General features: G+C 45.0%; 1 protein-coding gene and 1 non-coding gene across 6 annotated transcripts in view; both read right to left on the reverse strand.

Moving 5' to 3' along the window:
• Window positions 1-1209: 1209 nt before the first annotated feature.
• SSH2 (slingshot protein phosphatase 2) overlaps window positions 1210-20756 on the reverse strand; it is a 311909-nt gene continuing 292362 nt past the window's right edge. For 3 of the 5 annotated variants that reach the window (XM_030922916.1, XM_010367962.2, XM_030922917.1), the window contains 2 exons: window positions 10742-11576; window positions 1210-8201 (listed from right to left, as the gene is read on the reverse strand). In XM_030922916.1, coding sequence (XP_030778776.1) covers window positions 6111-8201; window positions 10742-11576 — 2926 coding nt within the window. In that variant the 3' untranslated portion in view covers window positions 1210-6110. The remainder of the gene's footprint in view (window positions 8202-10741; window positions 11577-20756) is intronic. The other 2 variants (XM_010367964.2, XM_010367963.2) reach the window with 2 other exon arrangements.
• LOC115895110 lies at window positions 15590-15697 on the reverse strand. The gene has a single exon (XR_004055301.1). It is a non-coding gene; the product is annotated as a U6 spliceosomal RNA (small nuclear RNA).

A 20756-nucleotide genomic window follows, 5' to 3' on the forward strand; every position in this document is an offset into this window, starting at 1 on the left:
CCACGTGGTCTGGCATCTGGTCCATGCCTTTCAGCAGCATGCATTTCTATCTCTCCCTGAAGGACAGTGCCACTTTATCTCACAAGTGCTGAGCTAAAGCATAACAGAGTTTATACTGTGTGGCACAGAGGGAAGGATGCCTGGAATGAATTAAAAAACTGGTTCCAGTCCTGGCTCAATCGCCGTGTTTTTACAGCTCTCTGAACAGGATTGGGTCAGATTCTTTCCAACTCTGCGCCACTCCTTAGCAGAGTAGGGATTTTATGTGCTGCCTCCTCTGAAATGGCATTTCCCCTACCCTACCCTCCTTCTCTTTAAAGAGAACAGGAGACTCCCTTCTAGAGTGAAGGGCTTGGGATTAGGAAGCAGGAATCCTTCCATGCATGCTCCCTTCAGTTCCATCATCTAGGAAGGGCGGTGCTTTCTGAGTACAGTGATTCAGATATTTGCTTGGGCCTGGTGTAGCTTGGCCCTGCCCTCTAGCCTTCTTCTGGCTGCCAAGGCCTGGCAGAGCTGGGAGTGGGCAGAGTTAAGGCAAGAAGAACCAATCAAGGAAAGGAGCTACTTGGGCTTCGTGCCTCCCGTTTGAACTGTTAGCTTTGAACGGCAATCCATAGAAGACAGTCATAGATTTCATCTTTTAGGAAGCCATTTTCTGGATGAGGTAGCTGGCAACTTAGCCATGATTTGGTCCATCTGCTTTGGCTAGAAAATCAAGACTGAGCTTATCTAGATTGGTCAGGGATCCCAGGGATCCTTAGAATATTTTGTGAAAGCCCTTACCTTCACCATCATGCACTCCAGCTAAAGACCAGCACTGTGCCCCTCCCACTTGATATGGATGATTCAGAATGAAGCAGGCTGACTTTAGTTCAAAGCAGTTTTTCTCTTTTGGTGGGGGGAGCGGGGGAAACTTCAGCAAATTTTGTTAGCAATTGGGAACTGGAAACTGAGCTCTTCCTAGATGATAGCCCTGCCTTGTATGTGATGAATGGCACCACTAAATATCTCAAGATGTTCATGTCCCGTTTTTAGAAATTTTTCAGTGGGCTGAGGTGTTTCATTTATTTTTGGGGGCTCAGCTCTCTCTTCAGGGTGACACGATTGGGATCAATCATTGAAAACTACAGCTGTTCACTGTGTTTCCTCTTCTGACCCTCCCTCTTTCTCCAGCACCTCCCTCCTTTATTGCATCTGATGAAGTACACGTTTCATCTTCAAAATAAAAATTTATTCAATCTGTAACAAGAACATTGAATCTGCACATTTGCGCACAAGTTCACATTTAAAAACAGCGGAGCACATCAGTAATAAAAAAATCTATGATACAAGTGGAACATCCCAATCACCAGGAAGATTAAGGAAGGAGATGAGACCACTCTATATTCTGCTTCAAATGCCTCAAAAAGGTCCCAGAGATTCCAGGGAGCACCTGCTTTAATAAAATGTGAGCATAAAAGTTTGGGGTGGCTTGGGGCAAAGGTAACAGTCAGAAGGAGAGTCTTCTGGACTTGTTTTCCATGTTAGAACAAGTCCTGCAAAACAAAGCAGAAAGAAAAAAAAAAAAAAAAAGAAAAGGCACCTTTAGATATGCCAAGCAAACCAAAACCCAACAAAACGTAAAATTCAAACATTTCCCTGTGGGCTTACAAGCACTTCAGGGCCAGTTACCCAGTTTTTAGTTTGGGTATTAGCTCTGCATGTGTACACAGGATGCTGCCACCAGCATTGCTTTGAGGACACAGATGGCAGCACCAGTCAAATGCCTCTTAAGGGATCTTCAAGCTGATTAAGGATGATTCCAGTTTAGAAATCCTATCCTAGATCTCTGGGGCACTGAGAAAATGAGGCTGGTTATCTTCTCATAGCAGGAACCAGGGCTAGTCACCCTCCATTTCCAGGCTGGAAAAGTACAGAAGCACCTTGCAATAGCTCTTCATGGCATCAAGGGACCCCACACCCTGGGAGAAGGGTTAGGAGTGTGCAGCTTCCTGCTTTGGTAGCAGGCCTTTTCCTAATATGGGTGTCAGAGGAGTTGAGGCAGCAAATATGCTTGTGTCTAATACATGCCTTGATCTTTTAGTTAGGAAGGGAAAAGAAAGTCCAAGATGCTTTTAAGTTGGATTGATGCTGAAACAGCTAAAATTTCATCTTATCCACCATCAAAAGCAAAACAAAATTAAACAAAATGACACTAGCCATTCACCATTACAACCATCACTATAAGACACACCATCACTGAGGAAATGACAACTATTTCCATAGAGAGTGCTGGATGGGAGGGCAGGACATAGATGGAAGTCAGCTCAGGGTATACCCACTTATTCACAAGGGCTGACCATGATGGCACTGCTCTGCATGAGGACTCACAGGACAGCTAGGGCACTGATGCCTGCAGGACTGTGTGGCCGACAAGATGATGCACATTTTAGTATTCAAAATGTAAACAAAGTATCCACAAATAGTCCAAAAAAGCCAAAGAATGGCTTTATTTAAAAATTTTTAAATGCCCTTAAAAGTGACTTTTTGCATAATGCGTTCTTTAAAAAAGGACTCTCACAAAAACATTTTTACCAAACATGCCTAGATCACTTCAGAACTGAAATTCTCAGATGAAACAGGTGAACACTTCTGTGACCTGCTACATCTCAGAAGCTTCTCATAGGAAGCTTTGGGTTTACCCAACAGCATCTGTCTGGGGCCTGTGAGCAGGGGGCTCAAAGCCTGGGGCACTGAGATCTTCAGGCTGTCCTTGGAGCTCTGGGTAGTTAGAAAATTAGAAAGAGGAACTATCAGTAAGGATAAAGACAGAACCAGGAAATCCAACCTGTCTCAAGCCTCCTCAGAACCAGGAACATACTAAAGATCCTGAAGAGACTGAGACGATAGGAATGATCCCAAACATTTAGAATCTGAAAGGCAACTACAATTAGGAGATGAGTATTACAGTACTACAGTACCACATGCCTACTAGGGTATCCATTACTCCTGGGTGTTTCCAAAAATCAAGAAAGGCTGAGGTTTCCCTTTCTACTGACCAGGTTCAGCTCAAGTTCTGTATGCTTCTGGAACTTTTACCCCATGCATCAAAACATCAACTCTTTTTACATATGTACATATGTGTACACATGCACACACACTCCTCCAAAATAAGTGAGAGTCTACTGGTGGTTGAGAGAGAGAGAGAGAGAGAGAAAGGGAGAGAGAGAGAGAGGCAGACACTGGGCAAGAGTCAAAGTGTTTCCTATTCATCTTTGCCAGTCTATCTGCTCTTTCAGGTCTGGGCTTTCCATGCACAGAAGAAAAGGGAAAGAGGCCACTGGAGATTATAAAAGGGTCTGAAGAGAAGACAGTCTGCAAAGTCCTTGACAGTTCATTACGCACCTCCCCTGGACACTGCTCAGCTATGTAAATAACCCAGGAACACCCAATTCTGGGAGTCTGAAAAGGCTGGCAAAAACTCCTTGGCATGGTTGAATTACAGACACTTTGCAGAAGATGTTTATTTAGGCAGGTAAATTAAACGATAAAAAAATGTAATTATAAAAAGGCAGAAAGACTTTCCTTTGCTCTTAAAAAATTTTTTCCCCACAGCATTAGTGGGTTTTGTCCCATCTTTGTTGTTATTTAATGCAATGAGTGAACATTAAACACAGTGGAGGGGAGAAGAGGGAAAAGTCCAAAACTCTGGTCCTGCTTGTACCTCTTAGTGTGTGGGATGTCATCATGGTAAGGGGTTACCATGAGTGGATGCCACTCTCTTAACTTCCAGGCAAATCCTCTCCCCAGCCTGCCACAATTTCCTGCCCTTCCCCATCATATTGGTGGTGGAACTGCTTCAAGAAGGCAGGGCATTCTAGATGGAAGAGCCCTGGAAATCCATAACCCTGTCTCAAGCCTCTTCACATTAGTTCATACCACCTAACAAAACACTTTACAACACACAAATATCCAGGAATCACAAAACTGTGTGGATGATATACTTGAACATTCAAGGAAACTACTGAGCAACAGCACAGGGTACACATAGTCACTACACCATTAAGATGCTTTTAGCAAGTGGTTTCTGTCCAACCCGCCTCCTGGCAGTGATGTCAGACCCAACCTCGGCTTCCACACAACTTCACAGCTCCTCTTAAGCCCCAGTGGCCCCGTCTACCTTTTCTGCATCTTTTGGGTTACCCTGCCATCTGCCCCTACCAAACTCTGGCCTCTGACATCACGCTGACAGTCTGTGCATTTGTATTTTCCTCTCAGTGTTGTGACGAGCCAAAAACCTGTCTCCAGTCTGTACTCAGTCAATCCTCAGTTATGTGGACATCAACGAAAGCTAACAGAAAGCAAATCTGCAAGCCTCTTCAGTTTTAATGAGCTGCAGAGGTGTTTCATGCTAGACTAAATCTGTCTTCTGTAAGAAGCTACAAGAGGCTTGTTTATGGCAGGTGCTGCTGTGTTAAGGATCTCCACAACAGTAGCAAAGCGACAGCATCCTAAATGGAGTCACTGTGGGCACTTGCCCCTGGCTGAGGCCTCCCCTGTGGCCTTCAGCCTCCACTAGAAGCTTCCACTCTGAGCAACTCACATATACTTCCTGGCTGTGGTTGAGATACTGGCAAACAATGTTCTGGGATTTCAGTCTCAGAAAGAAATCAGCTTTCAGTCATGCTGTGACCTAATGGGAGCCTTTAGGGGTGTCTCTGAGGAAGAAGTTACTAATGCATAATTTGGCAGGCGCTGGTGATTAGAAGTCTCCATTTAAACAACTACAACCACCATCAACATACTGTACAGATTCCTATCAACACCCAACAGTTTTATTTCTGGTGTCTGTGTGTTTTCCAGTTGCAACTCTACTCCTTCTTAAAAATAAATCAAAAATACCCTACATAACGAACAACAAGACACTGCAAGACAGTGACAATATTATGTACATAAATACTGTGTACAAACTTTAGAGAAATGACAAACCTTCCAGGAAAAGGAAAAAAAAGTGTTAACAGTGATAATACCGAAAATAAAATATTGCATTCAATGGATGTTAAACATATGTAATGTTAACAATTCAAATATAATCTATGAAATTTAAAAAAATAGGCAGCATGGGGACAACAGCATGGGGAAGGAAAATAAACTGGAAGAAAATATGGCCATTAAACTCAGAAGGCCCAAAGAATTATTCAAGTAATGGAAGGGTTAAAACCCTACATATGTATTCATTTTACAAGAACACACTGACTTTCGATTGCTGCTTTTCAAACATGTCACTGTTGTTTTCAGTTGGGAGGACACTGCAGAGCACATTTTTCTGATAGGGAGAGCCAAGATGCCCATCTGTGTGGATCCACCAACCCAGCAGTTTCTGGGCAGCAGCCTCTCCACCCCCAACTTTATGTCTTCCTCCTCTTATCATGCTTTCCTCTACAGAAGACCACTTGGATTTGGGGTCCTGTTTTAATTTCAAAAATAATTTTCTTGGGGAAGAAACTATATGATAAATTTGCAGAGCTGGCCATTATCATGCCTTACTGTAATGATACGCTCTGGAATACTGGAAGATCCTCTTTTAAAGCAAAGCAGAACCTGCCTCCTTCAGGAACTCTAAAGGGCTGCAGCTGGACAAAGGCTGAGAGCCCTCTGACTTCTGGCTGCCCTTTAGCCCATTCGATGCCTCAGGTCTGGAAACCAAACCATCATCACAAAGGCAGGGGAACATTTCCAATTCCCAGCTTTACCTCCACCCCTCCAAATCTGTTTCCTTCCCTCAATCCAGGAACCATGCCTTTTCTCAGAGGGCAAAATGAGAGGCAGGTGGCAGCTGACTGAAAAACAGCAATTTGCCTTTGATAAAGGTGTTCTCTGAAAATGACTTTTTTGAGGTTTGATTTTTTTAAAATAAAAAATGATAAACGGTCTTGCCATCCAGATCAAGCTCTCTTTCCCCTTACATATACACACACATACACACTGAAAACCCAAACCCTGCATGCGCCAGAAACAGTAAAATGACCAAAATATTATAAAATTAACCAATAAAGTGCATGTTCCTTACATATTACACCTGCCCCTTTTACAAACATTTCTTCTAGAAAGTCACATGTGTAGGCTCAGAATCACATGGTATTATAGAAGGGGTTAGTTGTCCGTTTTTTGTCATTTGCCTTTTTCAGTCTCCTAAGGGGGTGAGTTCTGCCGTGTTGCTGACGGGGTGCCACGGCCAGCCCTGGAGCTGGGCATGCACACTGCAGTCCCTGGGTCTGTAGCATGGGAAGGCCTCCTTCAGAACTAGTCAATTCAGGTCCTGCCCTGGGAAGCAAACACTGCTGACTGGAACCAAATTCTTTGGCATACTGCACAAGGGGCCTCTCCACTGGCTTGCTCTGCACAATACACTCTGTTGTTGTGAGCTGTTCTACAAAATACTTGGTGGGCTCTGGGTTGTGGGGGACACCTGGGCTTTTTAGGGACTCTTGGTCCTCCATGGCGTGCATGCCTGAGTCTGTTCTGAGGAAAGGCTGAAGCAGTTTGAGATGAGGGGATTCACAGGAGGCAGGCTCCCTCTCTGGTAAGCAGTCTTTACAGAGGTCCAAGTAACCTAATTTGGCGAGAGAAGCTGAGCGCCTCATTTGGGATGGTTTGGTGAGCCCTGCCTGGAAAACCACTCGAGACTCGATTTCTTTAGCACGCTCCTTCACCACACCGGGGCTGTGGCTGAGACCCTTTATGTTTTCACTACTAGAGCTATGTGGGAGTCGACAGGCTACAGGCAATGGGTCCAGTTTCTCCTGTAACTCCCCAGTGTTGTCACCAAGTTTGCTAATTAAACTTAGGTCTGTGCTACTTAGCTGGGAGTCCTTATATGGCACCTCACTGCCACTGGAGAGAGGGCTCTCCTGACTTTCTTCCCAGCTAACCTGTTCTGCAGAGGGCTCATCTGTGGTGCTGCTCTGCTCTGTGAAGCCCTCCAGGTGAACCATAGTCTGGGGATGCAGGTAATCCAAACTGGCAGACAGTAAGTGGGTTGTATGACTGACAAAAGGTGCCGCTGTCTCCAGGGCTGTTGACAGGCTGCTGCCTCTGTCTTCAGGGCTACTCAGCGTGGAGGTCGGGTGGTCAGTGGGCCTGTTGTGCTCAGGAGAGGAAGAATGAGGCGGAGGTAGCACTTGGGGGTGCAGAGAAACCTGGTTGGGGTCCAGAGTCCTGTTTAGATTTTCATCCAGTGTGCAGAGCGCAGTGACAGCTTTTTCCACGTTCACTTTCCTTAGTCCTTGCTCTCCACTCTTCTCGTCAGTGGCTATTTCACTCCCTGGCCCAGTGTGATTGGGTGATGTAACTGTGTGGGTATACTCAATTATTTCTACCCTCTTGGGAAGGGGAAGAGGGACTGCCTGTGTCTCAGACTCCTGGTATGGAATCACAGTCCTCATATCCTTCAGGACTCCTTCCTGCTGTGTTCCAGTATCTGACCCTGGGCCTTCCTGAGGAGCTGGCAAGTGGTCAAAGTCCAGCACCTTAGGAGCTGGAACAGTGGCATTCTGCTCAGAAGGGGACAGTGAGCCAGCCTCAGGCCCACTGTATTTCCCTTTGCCTTTGCTCATCTCTGGTTCCCTGGGGACAAATGAATGTTCTGGGGTGGCTTCATCACTTTTCCCTTTTGGTGCCAGGTCTGCCACACAAGAATCATTCTTTGAATTCTTACGAGTGGACAATGAGGTACATGTTGAGGCAGCACCATGATGCTCTTGCTCCTGCCGTAAGCGCTCTTCAAACTCCAAGGTGGCTCGCCTCACAGACCCAGGGTACCACTTGGCACCTGGGTGCATCCCTGAGCCCTGGAGCTCTTGTTCCTCCTCAGCTGGTTCCCCTTCTTCCAAGTCTGCTGTAGATGAGCGTGTGGTTAGGCAGCCTTCTGGGTTGCACATCCCTGAGTCTTTGGCTAGTTCAGGCTGGGCTGTGCAGGAGCCCTCGTCTTGCTCCAGATGTCCAGGTTTGCTCTCTGGGGTCTGGGCCCTCTCAAAGAGCAGCTCATGTATGCTGTTCTTCTTTGGTGTATGGCATGGGTTGGATAAGATGTCTCCTTTCAGTTGAATCTGTCCAACTCCTTGACTGATGGACTCAATTTCAGTGACAATTTCTTTGACTGAAATTGCATTTTCCAAGTGAGACTGCATGAAGATGTCTGGGCTGACCAGTTCTGAAATTGCCTAAGAAGAGAAAGTAGTGAGAAGATTATGGCAAATTGTAGTCTAACTGAAAATGCTGGATTTTCTGCTTATTAATCCTCTGATCCAGGACAATCTATCTGACTATGAGAATACAAATCATGGAGTGCCTGGGACCACACTCTGCCCATCTGTTTTGTCAGACTACAAGAAAAAACTGGATTCATCAAGGCTAGACATAAAATTTGTTATAGGTTGTGTTATTCTCTACTAAACTTTCTGTTCTGTTTACTCAAGAAGAATTCCAATCCAAAACTTTGCTCCCAAATGAACAGCAAATATTTTTGGAGTCTCCTATAATCTATATTTTCCTAAGACTATGAGCCTCCAGGATTCAGGCCACACTGTAGTAAATGAAACCTTTCCCCCATGGCCTATCAACTTTCAGTTTGATCCTAACCTATCTGAGGGAAAGAGTTCCATTCAAGGGCTAAGATACGTCCTTAGATATGTCCCGGTGATAGAGCTAGATGGACGAGGCTATCATTTGATTTCTGATTTGGAGACTCACTGCTCTCTTCACTCCTCTGTCTTGCTAGCTTTCACCCACATCCTCTCACTGCTTCCGCTAGCAGCAGCATCCCAGTACCTACAAGCAGGGAGAATGCACTGTCTGACTACCCAATCTCTAAGTTTCACATTGGTTCCTTCTGGGAAAGGTTTACTTGGCTTACACAGTCACATGCCTTAGCAAACTTAGAAACCATAACTCTCTAATATTTTACTATTTTACCAGCTATAAATTCCCAGATGGATTTAGAACGAGGCCAAAGAATACTGACCAATGCAAAATAAAGTCCTACTGTAAAAAAAACAAACAAACAAACAAACAAACAAACAAACAAACAAACAGAAGAATCTCAAAATCTGGGAATAGCCCTTGGATACCTCTTAAAGTAGTATCATGGCCAGGTGCGGTGGCTCAAGCCTGTAATCCCAGCACTTTGGGAGGCTGAGACGGGCGGATCACGAGGTCAGGAGATCAAGACCATCCTGGCTAACACGGTGAAACCCTGTCTCTACTAAAAACTACAAAAAACTAGCCGGGCGAGGTGGCAGGCGCCTGTAGTCCCAGCTACTCGGGAGGCTGAGGCAGGAGAATGGCGTGAGCCCGGGAAGCGGAGCTTGCAGTGAGCTGAGATCCGGCCACTGCACTCCAGCTTGGGCGACAGAGCGAGACTCCGTCTCAAAAAAAAATAAATAAATAAAATAAAGTAGTATCATTATGAGTAACAATCTAGTTAACATTTTTATAAGCCTTCAAAGTATATTTCCCTGGAACTGTTCTGGTCTTTCTCCTTCAAAAGAGAGTCAGAGTTAGTATAATCTAACAGGGTCAGTAATGCCTTGGGGGGAAATGTGCCATGACATCAGGCAGAGGCAAACTTGCCAAGACTGGGAGAGAAGCCACAGTGGGCCCTGTATGTGCATGGGCCATGGAGGCAGTGCTCATATGACCAGGGACTGTGGAGAAGGCTATTTCTGTCAGTGCTGCTACAGTCACTGGTCCAAAGGAAAGCACAAGCATTCTGCCTTCTCAGTAGAAAGGAAACAGAGGCACAGCTTTGGGGGTGATGAAAAGACAGAAGCAGAGGCAAGAATCACAGTGGGGTAGTTAAGGAGAGAGAACAAATCGTTAATGGACAAAGTGGTAAATATAAGCAGACAGACATCAGGAGATGCAAAGAATCTATGACTAGGTCCACTAAAATCATTAAGTGAAATTTGGTATGTTAGAGTAAATCTGTCACAGTTTATTCCCCAACTACTATATTGTATTGATTTAAGTATTTAAGATGTCAGAAGTATCAAAATATGAATAACTTGTGAGTCTTAGAATTGATGTGATATAGTGATTCTTTCCCTGGTTTGAGATGGCTTGTAAGAGCTCCTATGTCACGGAGAATTTTAGGATTCTGTCTGCTGGCAAATTCATTTCCTTTTGATTCTCTCTTTTTTTTTTTTTTTTTTTGAGATGAAGTCTCACTCTGTTGCCAGGCTGAAGTGCAGTGGCGCGATCTTGGCTTACTGCAGGCTTACTGCAACCTCCGCCTCCCGGGTTCAAGCGATTCTCCTGTCTCAGCCTCCCAAGTAGCTGGGACTACAAGCACACGCCACCACGCCCAGCTAATTTTTGTATTTTTAGCAGAGATGGGGTTTCACCATGTTGGTCAGGATGGTCTCAATCTCCTGACCTCGTGATCCACCTGCCTCGGCCTCCCAAAGTGCTGGGATTACAGGTGTGAGCCCCCATGCCCGGCCATCTTTGGGCTTCTCATTGTTCAGCCAGGACACTTGTTTTTGGCTCACTCCTTCCTCTGTCATCCCCTCTTAGAAGTGCTTCCAATGACACCAGAAAGGTAAATTCCTAAAAGGCAAATTCTTTAAAAAATATTTAAACCCTAAGTTTTCAAGGAAAATCTCAGCCAGATTCTCCATCAAAAATAAACATAACAGAATCCCAAATACTTTACCTTTGAAGAGAACTTCATTAGGTGGAAAACTATAAAGACAATTTTTACCTTTGACTGTTCCTCATCCATTGAAGATTCTTCTGATGCATGGGGAGTATTACTCAAAGAGCTGCTTCTCTGGTCATCAGCTGTCACTTTGGAAGGGGCTACTTCTACCACTGACAGTCGACAGCTCTCACTCCTTCCTCCACCCAGTTCCTCCATCCTTGAATGGGAAAAAGATCGTGACCGGGTTTCTTGGGAGAGCTCCACAAACTTCTCTAGGGCACTAAAAAAGTCAATGCGATCTGTACTGAAATCTGAGATTTCAGTCTGGCAACTAGGTTGGGGGCTTGGTGACTCAGGATCAGGGGACATGGGGAGGTCTTTCAGTCGAGATGTCAATTCTTCCATAGGCAGTAGGTGGACATTCATGTCTGCTTTCAGTGCGTCTGTCTCCAAATCTTCCACTGTTAAGTCTGGAAACTTGTTGGCCATTTCTGGGACATGTCCAGGCTGAATTAAGGCTTTGGATGCATGGCAGTTGTCAAGAGGAAATTTTGATTCATTCAGACAACACCCTGATGAACATCCATTGATGTCATTCAAGTTTAATTCATCCTCAATCTGTCCAGCATGAAATTCCGTAGAAGTAAACTCCAAGCAGATCATTCTTTCTTTGGTACACAGGCCTTTCTGATTTGCATCTTGTGGGACCACATGTTCCACAAAGACAGGAGGTATGGGTGGGTGACTCTCCACGGTCTTCACCTCAGCAATCTGGTCTGCTGAGGTGGTGATCTCCTTCTTGTTGAGTTCTAGCCCAGGTTTGCAGATGGGTTCGTGGTGGTCTGAGAGGTCACTATCTGAATGAGATCTCCATAGTTTGTTATGCCGCTGTTTGCTGTGGAGGACATACACAGGAAATATCTTAATCTGGTTTGTAAAGATAATCAACACCCTCCCAGGAAAACACTCCCAGATAAATCTTAACTTGTAAAAACGCTTTGTTATTGCTCAGTGGACTAGGCAATAAACGTTTGAAAAGACACTCAATTTAATAGCAAAAAACAAAGCAAAACAACAACAAATGAGTGTGAGATTTTTTTTACCTATCAGTCTGACAGGAATTAAAATGGTTGGTAATAGCCAGTGTTGATGATGGTATGGCTAAAAAAGCCCTCTCATACATTGGTAGGAGTGTGAATTCAGAATTTTTGTTTTTTGTTTTTTTTTCAGACAGAGTCTCACTTTGTTGCCTATGCTGCAGTGCAGTGGCATAATCTCAGCTCACTGCAACCTCTGCCTCCCAGGTTCAAGCAATTCTCCCACCTCAGCCTCCCGAGTAGCTGGGATTACAAGAACATGCCACCATGCCTGGCTAATGTTTGTATCTTTAGTAGAGACGGGGTTTCGCCATGTTGACCAGGCTGGACTTCTGACCTCAAGTGATCTGCCCACATTGGTCCCCCACCACACCCAGCTGAACTGTAGATTTTAAAGACTGAAATCTGGCAATAGCTCTCCAAATTTAACACTTTCACCAACATTTCTTCCTTAATAAATTTTTCTTGGAGGAATGCTATTACAAGTGCATAGAGATATCCATATGGCCAGGTGAGGTGGCTCACACCAGTAATCCCAGCACTTTTTAGGAGGCCGAGGCGGGCGGATTGCTTGAACCCAGGAGTTCGAGACCAGCCTGGGCAACATGGTAAAACTCTATCTCTACAAAAATATAAAAAACTATCCAGGTGTGGTGGCATATGACTGTAGTCTTAGCTACTTAGGGGGCTGAGGCGGGAGGATTGCTTGAGCCCAGGAGGGTGAGGCTGCAGTGAGCTGAGATTGCGCCACTGCACCCAGCCTGGGTGACTGAGCGAGACCTTGTCTCAAAAAAATAAAAAGTAAAGAAAGATAGATAAAGGTATTTACTGGCCGGCTGCCGTGGCTCATGCCTGTAATCCCAGCACTTTGGTAGGCTGAGGCGGGCGGATCGCTTGAGGTCAGGAGTTCGAGACCAGCCTGGCCAACATGGTGAAACCCCGTCGCTACTAAAAATACAAAGATTAGCTGGGCGTGGTAGCGGGTACCTGTAATCCCAGCTACTCGGGAGGCTGAGACAGGAGAATTCCTTGAACCTGGGAGGCAGAGGTTGCAGTGGGCCGAGATTGCACCACTGCACTCTAGCCTGGGCGCCAGAGCGAAACTCCATCTCAAATAAACAAACAGACAAACAAAAAAAGATATTTACTATGACACTATTTGTGATACTAAAAGATGAGACACCAAACAACAACAACAAAAAAGGATTTACATTATAATCCATACAACTATATGCTGTGAAGCTGTTAAAAACTGTCAGGTCTACAGAAGTCTTCTGTGATAAGAAAAAAAAAAGAAAAATTAAAAGGGAAAAAAAAACCTGTCAGGTATTTTAGTGGAATGATATACAAGGTATACTATTAAGTAAAAAAGAACCTCAAACACATTTGAAATTAGTGTCTATATTAGAATAATATACTCTTAAATAATATACACTCTTAAAATAATATACACTCTTAAACAGTTCCCAAAACCCCAGCCAAAAACAGAAAGGTGGCCCTGTGGATGGTCAGGTTCATCTGCCCAGGAAACAGGTCACTAAGTGTGGTCCTTGGGGGTGTGGTCTCCATGACTTACAAGCTGATGAGGAGTTACCAAACCGCAGGGTGGAATGGGAAACTCAGCCCAAAACAACTTGCCCTGGGCTCTGGGCCATGCCTGGGCTCTGCCGAGTCATGCTCAGGCGCCTGCACTAATGTGACCCCCTGTTTGTTCTCAACTCTGCACCTGCTCTCAGCTCCCCCTGCCTGTCTGCTGCTTGGGTGGGGCTCTCTCTGACTCATGCCTGCACAGAAGAGGGGTGCTTTCCCGGGAAGGAGCAGGTCAATCTTTTTATGAAGACAAGCTGTAATCAATCAGCTGGGTATAAGATAGGGTTTTCACCCTTCCCAATCTGCATGAGCTCCAGCCACCCCTAGGAGGAGACAACATAACACGTATCTCAAACAAGTGAGTGGCTATGGGGAGGGGAAAGCTAACTGTTTGGATAGGTGGGGCCTAAGTTGTACATTATCACCGACTGAGGCCAGTGGTTTCCTCAGTTTCTTCTCCTATATGCGGCATCCTTGTTTCCTGAAATAAATATGACTCTATTCTCCAATTTCTATCCCTCACCTATCATGAGGATGTTCAAACCTGCACCAGCTTCTCTCACCCACCACAGTAGGACAATGCCTGGGATGCAAATGCCTGGGGAGACCTCTCAGGGGGTGGCTGTTCTCACTCTTCTAATAATAGAACAGGCAAATGAGAAGTTTCAAGATCCCAAGAACCCTCCAAAGTATGTTTTTGTGTGTATGTTGTTTTGTTTTTTTGAGACGGAGTCTCGCTCTGTCGCCCAGGCTGGAGTGCAGTGCCGTGATCTTGGCTCACTGCAAGCTCCGCCTCCTGGGTTCACGTCATTCTCCTGCCTCAGCCTCCCAAGTAGCTGGGACTACAGGCGCCCGCCATCACGCCCGGCTAATTTTTTGTATTTTTAGTAGAGATGGGGTTTCACTGTGTTAGCCAGGATGGTTTCCATCTCCTGACCTCGTGATCCACCTGCCTCAGCCTCCCAAAGTGCTGGGATTACAGGCGTGAGCCACCGCGCCCAGCCCCTCCAAAGCATGTTTTTAAAATTGCCTGCAGATTACTAATCAGTCAGGAGAGAATGAGAGATTGAAGTTATGCTAATAGGAAGCAACAGTGCATGTTTCAGAGGAAGTCTGACATTGCAGCTGTATAACCAGCATGGATTTCCTTCTCTTCCTTCGGGAGATAATCATTAGAAAATACTGGGTTGGGGCTCTGGAATTAAACTGACACTTGTAAAAGAGAGAGTGAAAAAAAAGCCAATCTAAAGATAGGTCTGATGCTGCTGCCTTGTTTTCATTTTTGCAACAGGACCTGGAGGGAGAATGGCAAGCAGCTGATTCATCTCCGTTGCCTGTGAAATGCTGCTACTCCACGTGTAGCTTCTCACTCAGGGGTCCCCTCCTCACTCCTCCCCACTCAGGCGTAACCTCCATCCTGAATTTTGTGCTTATCATTCCCTTCTTTTTCTTTATAGTGTCAACATGGTTTGTTCTTAATACTGCTTTGTTTTGCATGTCTTGAACTTTATATAAATGGTATCCCACTGTATGTATTCTTCCTCAATGGATTTTTTTTAAGGATTCATCACTGTGTATAAAGGTAATCCACAGAGTGTAATGAGTATGCCACAACTTATTTCCCTTCTGTTGGTTCAAGCAATTATCCTGCCTCAGCCTCCAGAGTAGTTGGAATTATAGGCATGCGCCACCATGCCTGGCTAATTTTTGTATTTTTAGTAGACACGGGGTATCACCATGTTGGACCAGGCTGGTTTCAGACTCCTGACCTCAAGTGATCTGCCTACCTCAGCCTCCCAAAGTGTTGGCATTACAGGCATGAGCCACCACACCTGGACTCATCTTGTTTTAGTCGGTTACACTAAACTGTTTTCCAATGAAGCTTTGTCCTGAGACAGTTTACTCTAGCACTTCATCACTGGTAGGAATAGATGTAATATATTAAGATCATATCTATTATTTTAAACTGTTAAATTTTAAACTCAGTCGACTCCCCACCTCCCACCCCCTTCCAGGCAGGTAGCAAATAAACAGCTTGCCAAAAAGGAACTTTAGAGTTGGTCTATATCCTGGATGATATAACCAAGTCTCAGATCCTTTTCCCCCTTGAGTGGCCTCTGACCTGAATTTGGATTCATATAAAGACAGAGACATACATAAGGTGATTAGGTCGTTCTGGGAAAGAATTGGCCTTTTACCTAGGTTAATGAACAAGAGGAAATTTTATCTTTATTTTTACATATTTTTAAGTTGTCAGCCTTGTGCAGGGGCCATGCCAATCTTCTCTGTATAGTTCCAATTTTAGTATTTGTGCTGCCCAAGTGAGCACAAGAAGAAGGAAATTTAAATGACAGATGCATAACGTGTCCCATCATCTTGCTTCCACTTTCATATTGTTACATGTTTGGTGAAACATCAATTCTGAGAAAGTTATATAAAGGAAAAGGCTGCTAAAAACGGAGTACTTGCGCCTGTAATGTGGCTCCTCAGGAGGCTAAAACTTGATGATCACTTTGATCACTTGAGCCTAGGAGTTGAGTGAGACTAGCCTGGGCAATATAGACATTGTCTCTTCAAAAAAAAAAAAAAAAAAAAGAAGGCCAGGAGTTATAGTAAAATCAGGCTGTCTATAGTTACTTTTTAGGGTGTTAGGCAGCTTGTATAAAGGAAGAGAAAAAGCATTATCTGAATATTTTTTTGTGTGTGACGTGCATCACCCAAGATGCTTTAAGATTATTTAACTGGAAAGCTAGTAAGAAAATCCTTTTAAATCTCAATTGCTCTTGGCTGACCAGGAGTCCACGTCTTTCCTTCTCAGGTTGCCTGCTGCCAGCTGACCAATGTGTACTAGCTAACTAGACCTCAATGTCTCCACCAGCAAAGTCAGGGTAAAAGACAACCCTGCCTTCTCTGGCCCTTGTGACGGGGCACTCAAAGAATCAAAACTGACATTTATGAGGAAATGTGGCACAGACTCTCCCTGGTCACCACCCAGTTTTTCTTCCTTGCCCCCTATACACTGAAACCTAATACCACAGACACACGGTCCAGCTTGCAAATGGTCTGCTTGAAATCTAAAACTGTCTAATGGAACATAAATCTGCCAGATACCTGCAGGATCAGAGTGCAGAATAACAAACAGGGCTGCTAGCAGTTTAATGGAGTTTCAAAACACAGGCACACACACAGACACACCCCACCTCCCTCCTCTTGTTTTGCTCCCATCCCCCATCTATAAAAACAGAAAAAATAAAATCAGATATGAATACTATAAGGTTTATGATACCCTTCTTTTTAGATCTTTTTTTTTTTTTTTTGAGACGGAGTCTTGCTCTGTCGCCCAGGCTGGAGTGCAGTGGCCGGATCTCAGCTCACTGCAAGCTCCGCCTCCCGGGTTTATGCCATTTTCCTGCCTCAGCCTCCCGAGTAGCTGGGACTACAGGCGCCCACCACCTCGCCTGGCTAGTTTTTTGTATTTTTTTTAGTAGAGACGGGGTTTCACCGAGTTAGCCAGGATGGTCTCGATCTCCGGACCTCGTGATCCGCCCGTCTCGGCCTCCCAAAGTGCTGGGATTACAGGCTTGAGCCACCGCGCCCGGCCTTCTTTTTAGATCTAAAGGGAAATATTAAACATTAGCCTTCTCCAGGCTCTTAATGATATACTGGAGGTACAAAAAGTCCCTTGTATTTCAGAGGGGCTTGGCCCATAACCTTATACTCTGATTAAGACTGTTACAAATTCATAAATCAGTACAGGAGCCTGGTGTCACTTTGAAAACTTCTCTTCTACTAAGGTCAAAGCACTAAGTGAATGCCCTCAAACAGAGAGCTGCCACCTCAAATTAAACACCCAGGGCCACCCTGGCTAACCATGGAGCTACAGAATGCTAGGATCAGGGCTCTGCCTCTTTGAGAAAACCACCAGAGGCTTCTTGGGATAAAATATAAAATGCAAGATCTAAACACTTGGACAGGAAATGGACTTTTTCTACAAACAATGAGTGAGATTTTTCTAAGGATTTTCCTCTCCTGCTTACCTAAACGGCAAGGCTTGATAGAGCTTCGTACAGTCATAGGAGTCTGGGGATTTTTTTCTTTGCTCTTCTAAGCAGGCGATCTGGAGTGGCACTTTAGTGCTGGGTGAGTCTGCTGGGCCTATTCACTTGCCAGTTAGCCTACAAGTGCCATGGTTTCCTAATAACACATCATAGATTGCAGACCCTAACAGCTATATATCCAACAGCCATTTTTCTTACTGTCAGAGCCTGATTTGATTTGGGTGTTCACTATCCCATGGGTTCAGGAAATGTGGCACTTCCCTAGATCCAGAGGATAAATATGAATACGCTGTTTTTTTTTTTTTTGAGACGGAGTCTCACTTTGTTGCCCAGGCTGGAATGCAGTGGCGTGATCTCGGCTCACTGTAAGCTCTGTCTCCCAGCTTCATGCCATTTTCCTGCTTCAGCCTCCTGATTGGCTGGGACTACAGGAGCCCCCCCACCATGCCCAGCTAATTTTTATATTTTTAGTACAGACGGGGTTTCCCCATGTTGGCCAGGATTACAGGAGCCCCCCCACCATGCCCAGCTAATTTTTATATTTTTAGTACAGACGGGGTTTCCCCATGTTGGCCAGGATGGTCTCGACCTCCTGACCTCGTGATCTGCCCGCCTTGGCCTCCCAAAGTGTTAAGATTACAGGCATGAGCCACTGCTCCTGGCCCTTTTTTTTTTTTAAAGACAGAGTTTTGCTCTTTTGCCCAGGCTGGAGTGAAGTGGCATGATCTCGGCTCACTGCAACCTTTGCACCTTGGGTTCAATGATTCCCCTGCCTCAGCCTTCCAAGTAGCTGGGATTTGTAGGTGCCCACCACCACACATGGTTAATTTTTGTAGTTTTAGTAGAGATGGAGTTTAGCCATGTTGGCCAGACTGGTCTCGAACTCCGGACCTCAAGTGATCCACTCGCCTCGGCCTCCCAAAGTGGTAGGATTATAGGCGTGAGTCACGGTGCCCAGCTGTGAATATGTTTTATCCAGTCCTGGAAATTCTGTTTTCTTGGCCATATGACCCAGTCCTGGCCAATGGGTGGGGAGCTTTTGGGGAAGGTCTTCCTATCCAGTTTAAATGGCCCTTTTCTTCAGCCAGATGCTGTACAATTTGCAGATGCCTAGAGATGTGGCAGACATCTGGTAGTCATCAGATAACCTCAAGGACCAAGCTGTTAACTAAGGAAGGTGGAACCGAAAGCTGTAGAACACCAGAGTCCATGATTACCACTGAGCCATTACAGACAGCACTTCTGTGTTTTTTAAAGGAGATAAGTGGTACAACTTATACACTACCTGTAGCTGGGTGTTGGGCCAGATATCTTTTATTTGCTCCTGCAGGGTCCACTCTTCAGCTTTTCCACCCTGTTTGCTGCTGCGGAGACTGATCTACAAACCACAACAACAGGTCCCCTAGTTTTCTGACTTCCAGAGGGTTTGGCTAATGGGGAGTTCTGGAAGGAGACTAGAGGAAAGAGAGTGAGGGCAAGGTATTTACTCCTCTAGCTCCCTCAGCATGGGGCTGCCTCGGGCTAGCTGTGTCCCTCTGATAGAAAGTTATTGCTTGCCTCTGAAAGTGCCTTTCTCTAACAAGAGTCTCTTTCCAGGTTCTAGTAACTGCTTCCTCTCTTTTTGGGTCTAGGAGCTGCTTCCAAACAGCCCTGCTGATACAAGACCCTTGATTCCACTACAATGCCATGCTTGTAAATAGTCCCTTTATAAAACCCTCCTCAACAGCCGGGCACGATGGCTCACGCCTGTAATCTCAACGCTTTGGGAGGCCGAGGCAGGCAGATCACGAGGTCAAGAGATCGACACCATCCTGGCCAACATGGTGAAACCCCGTCTGTACTAAAAATACAAAAATTAGCTGGGAGTGGTGGCACATGCCTGTAGTCCCAGCTACTCGGGAGGCTGAGGCAGAAGAATCCCTTGAATCTGGAAGGCGGAGGTTGCAGTGAGCTGAGATCATGCCACTGTACTCCAGCCTGGTGACAGAGTGAGACTTTGCCTAGATAGATAGATAGATAGATAGATAGATAGATAGATAGATAGATAGATAAAAAAAACCCTCCTCAAATAATCCTAATCTGAGTTTGCTGTTTCTTGCTGAAATCCTGATTGAGGTATTTGATTACTTGCAGCCAAAAGCAGCCTAAGTCACATCCCTACCACTAGATAGTACTTAAAATCCAGAAAACACCACAATATAGGAAATTCTAGGAATACTTTCCATTCCCGTTTTGAATGGAACATGTCTGTGGGTGGCAGGACGCAGTGAGAAATGTCATGGAAGTGGGAATAAATGGCACATACATGTGTCTTCTGGGTAGCCTTGGAGGAATATGAGAATCATATCTGAATAACTCTCAACAATACATAATAAACATTCATACACATTTTTATTCACAATAACCCTGTGAGATGGATCTCTTGATTTTCATTTTATAGATGGGGTCAGGTAAGGATGAAAAATGTGAAGTAACTTCTCAGGGTTGCAGCAAGAGGGTGAACCAGGAATGGAAACTAGATCTACTGACTCAAATTCTGTGCTTTTCTCTCCCCAGGGCTTGTCCCTCCCCCTCCATGAATCAAGCCTAGGAAGCTGAGATGGAGCAAAAAAAGGAAGGGAAAGGGACGAAAAGGTGATTTTGGGTTTATACTGCCCTTCTTATCCTCATCTAAGATTTTTCTGAAATTCCTTCAACAACTAAGGAAAACCACACACACTAAAAAAACCCAACCCAACAGCTTGCAGTAGCCTGGGATTCCAGAATAAATACCAAAATTGGCAGGACACATAGTATCCTTCCTCTCAGTGGGTCACGTGAGGACACTGTCCAACATCTGTCATGTGCGTCTGGGAATATATATTTATTTCTTGCTAAATGCTCAGATGCCTCTTTCTTGTGCCAAAAAGAACTGCTACATCCTACCTTCTGATCTATCTAAAAATGCCATCAAAATCTGGCCCCAAAGACCTACAAATTCCTTTAAACACAGGATGCTTCAGTATCCTCCCAGCCTCCTAAGAGAATGGTTCAGATAAAATCATGCCAAATGTTGAGCAAATGGGAGGGGTTTTTTAGTGAAAACCATAATGCTATGCTGTGGCCACATTTTCACAATACTTCGGGGGTGGGAGGGTGATCCCTCTGCCTGGATAGGCTGGAAGGCTATGTAACATTTTGTTCAGGGGAAACACAGTCCAGATTCAAGAGTCAAGACCAAATCATAAGACTTACTGGAGTCAAACACTGGCACCAGCCCCAACTGCTTCTTGACAGCTGTGCCTTCACCCTAACAAAACCACCTAGAACATACCTACCTGGAAAAAACAA

Source organism: Rhinopithecus roxellana, chromosome 19 (assembly GCF_007565055.1).
Source record: "Rhinopithecus roxellana isolate Shanxi Qingling chromosome 19, ASM756505v1, whole genome shotgun sequence".
Taxonomy (NCBI): domain Eukaryota; kingdom Metazoa; phylum Chordata; class Mammalia; order Primates; family Cercopithecidae; genus Rhinopithecus; species Rhinopithecus roxellana.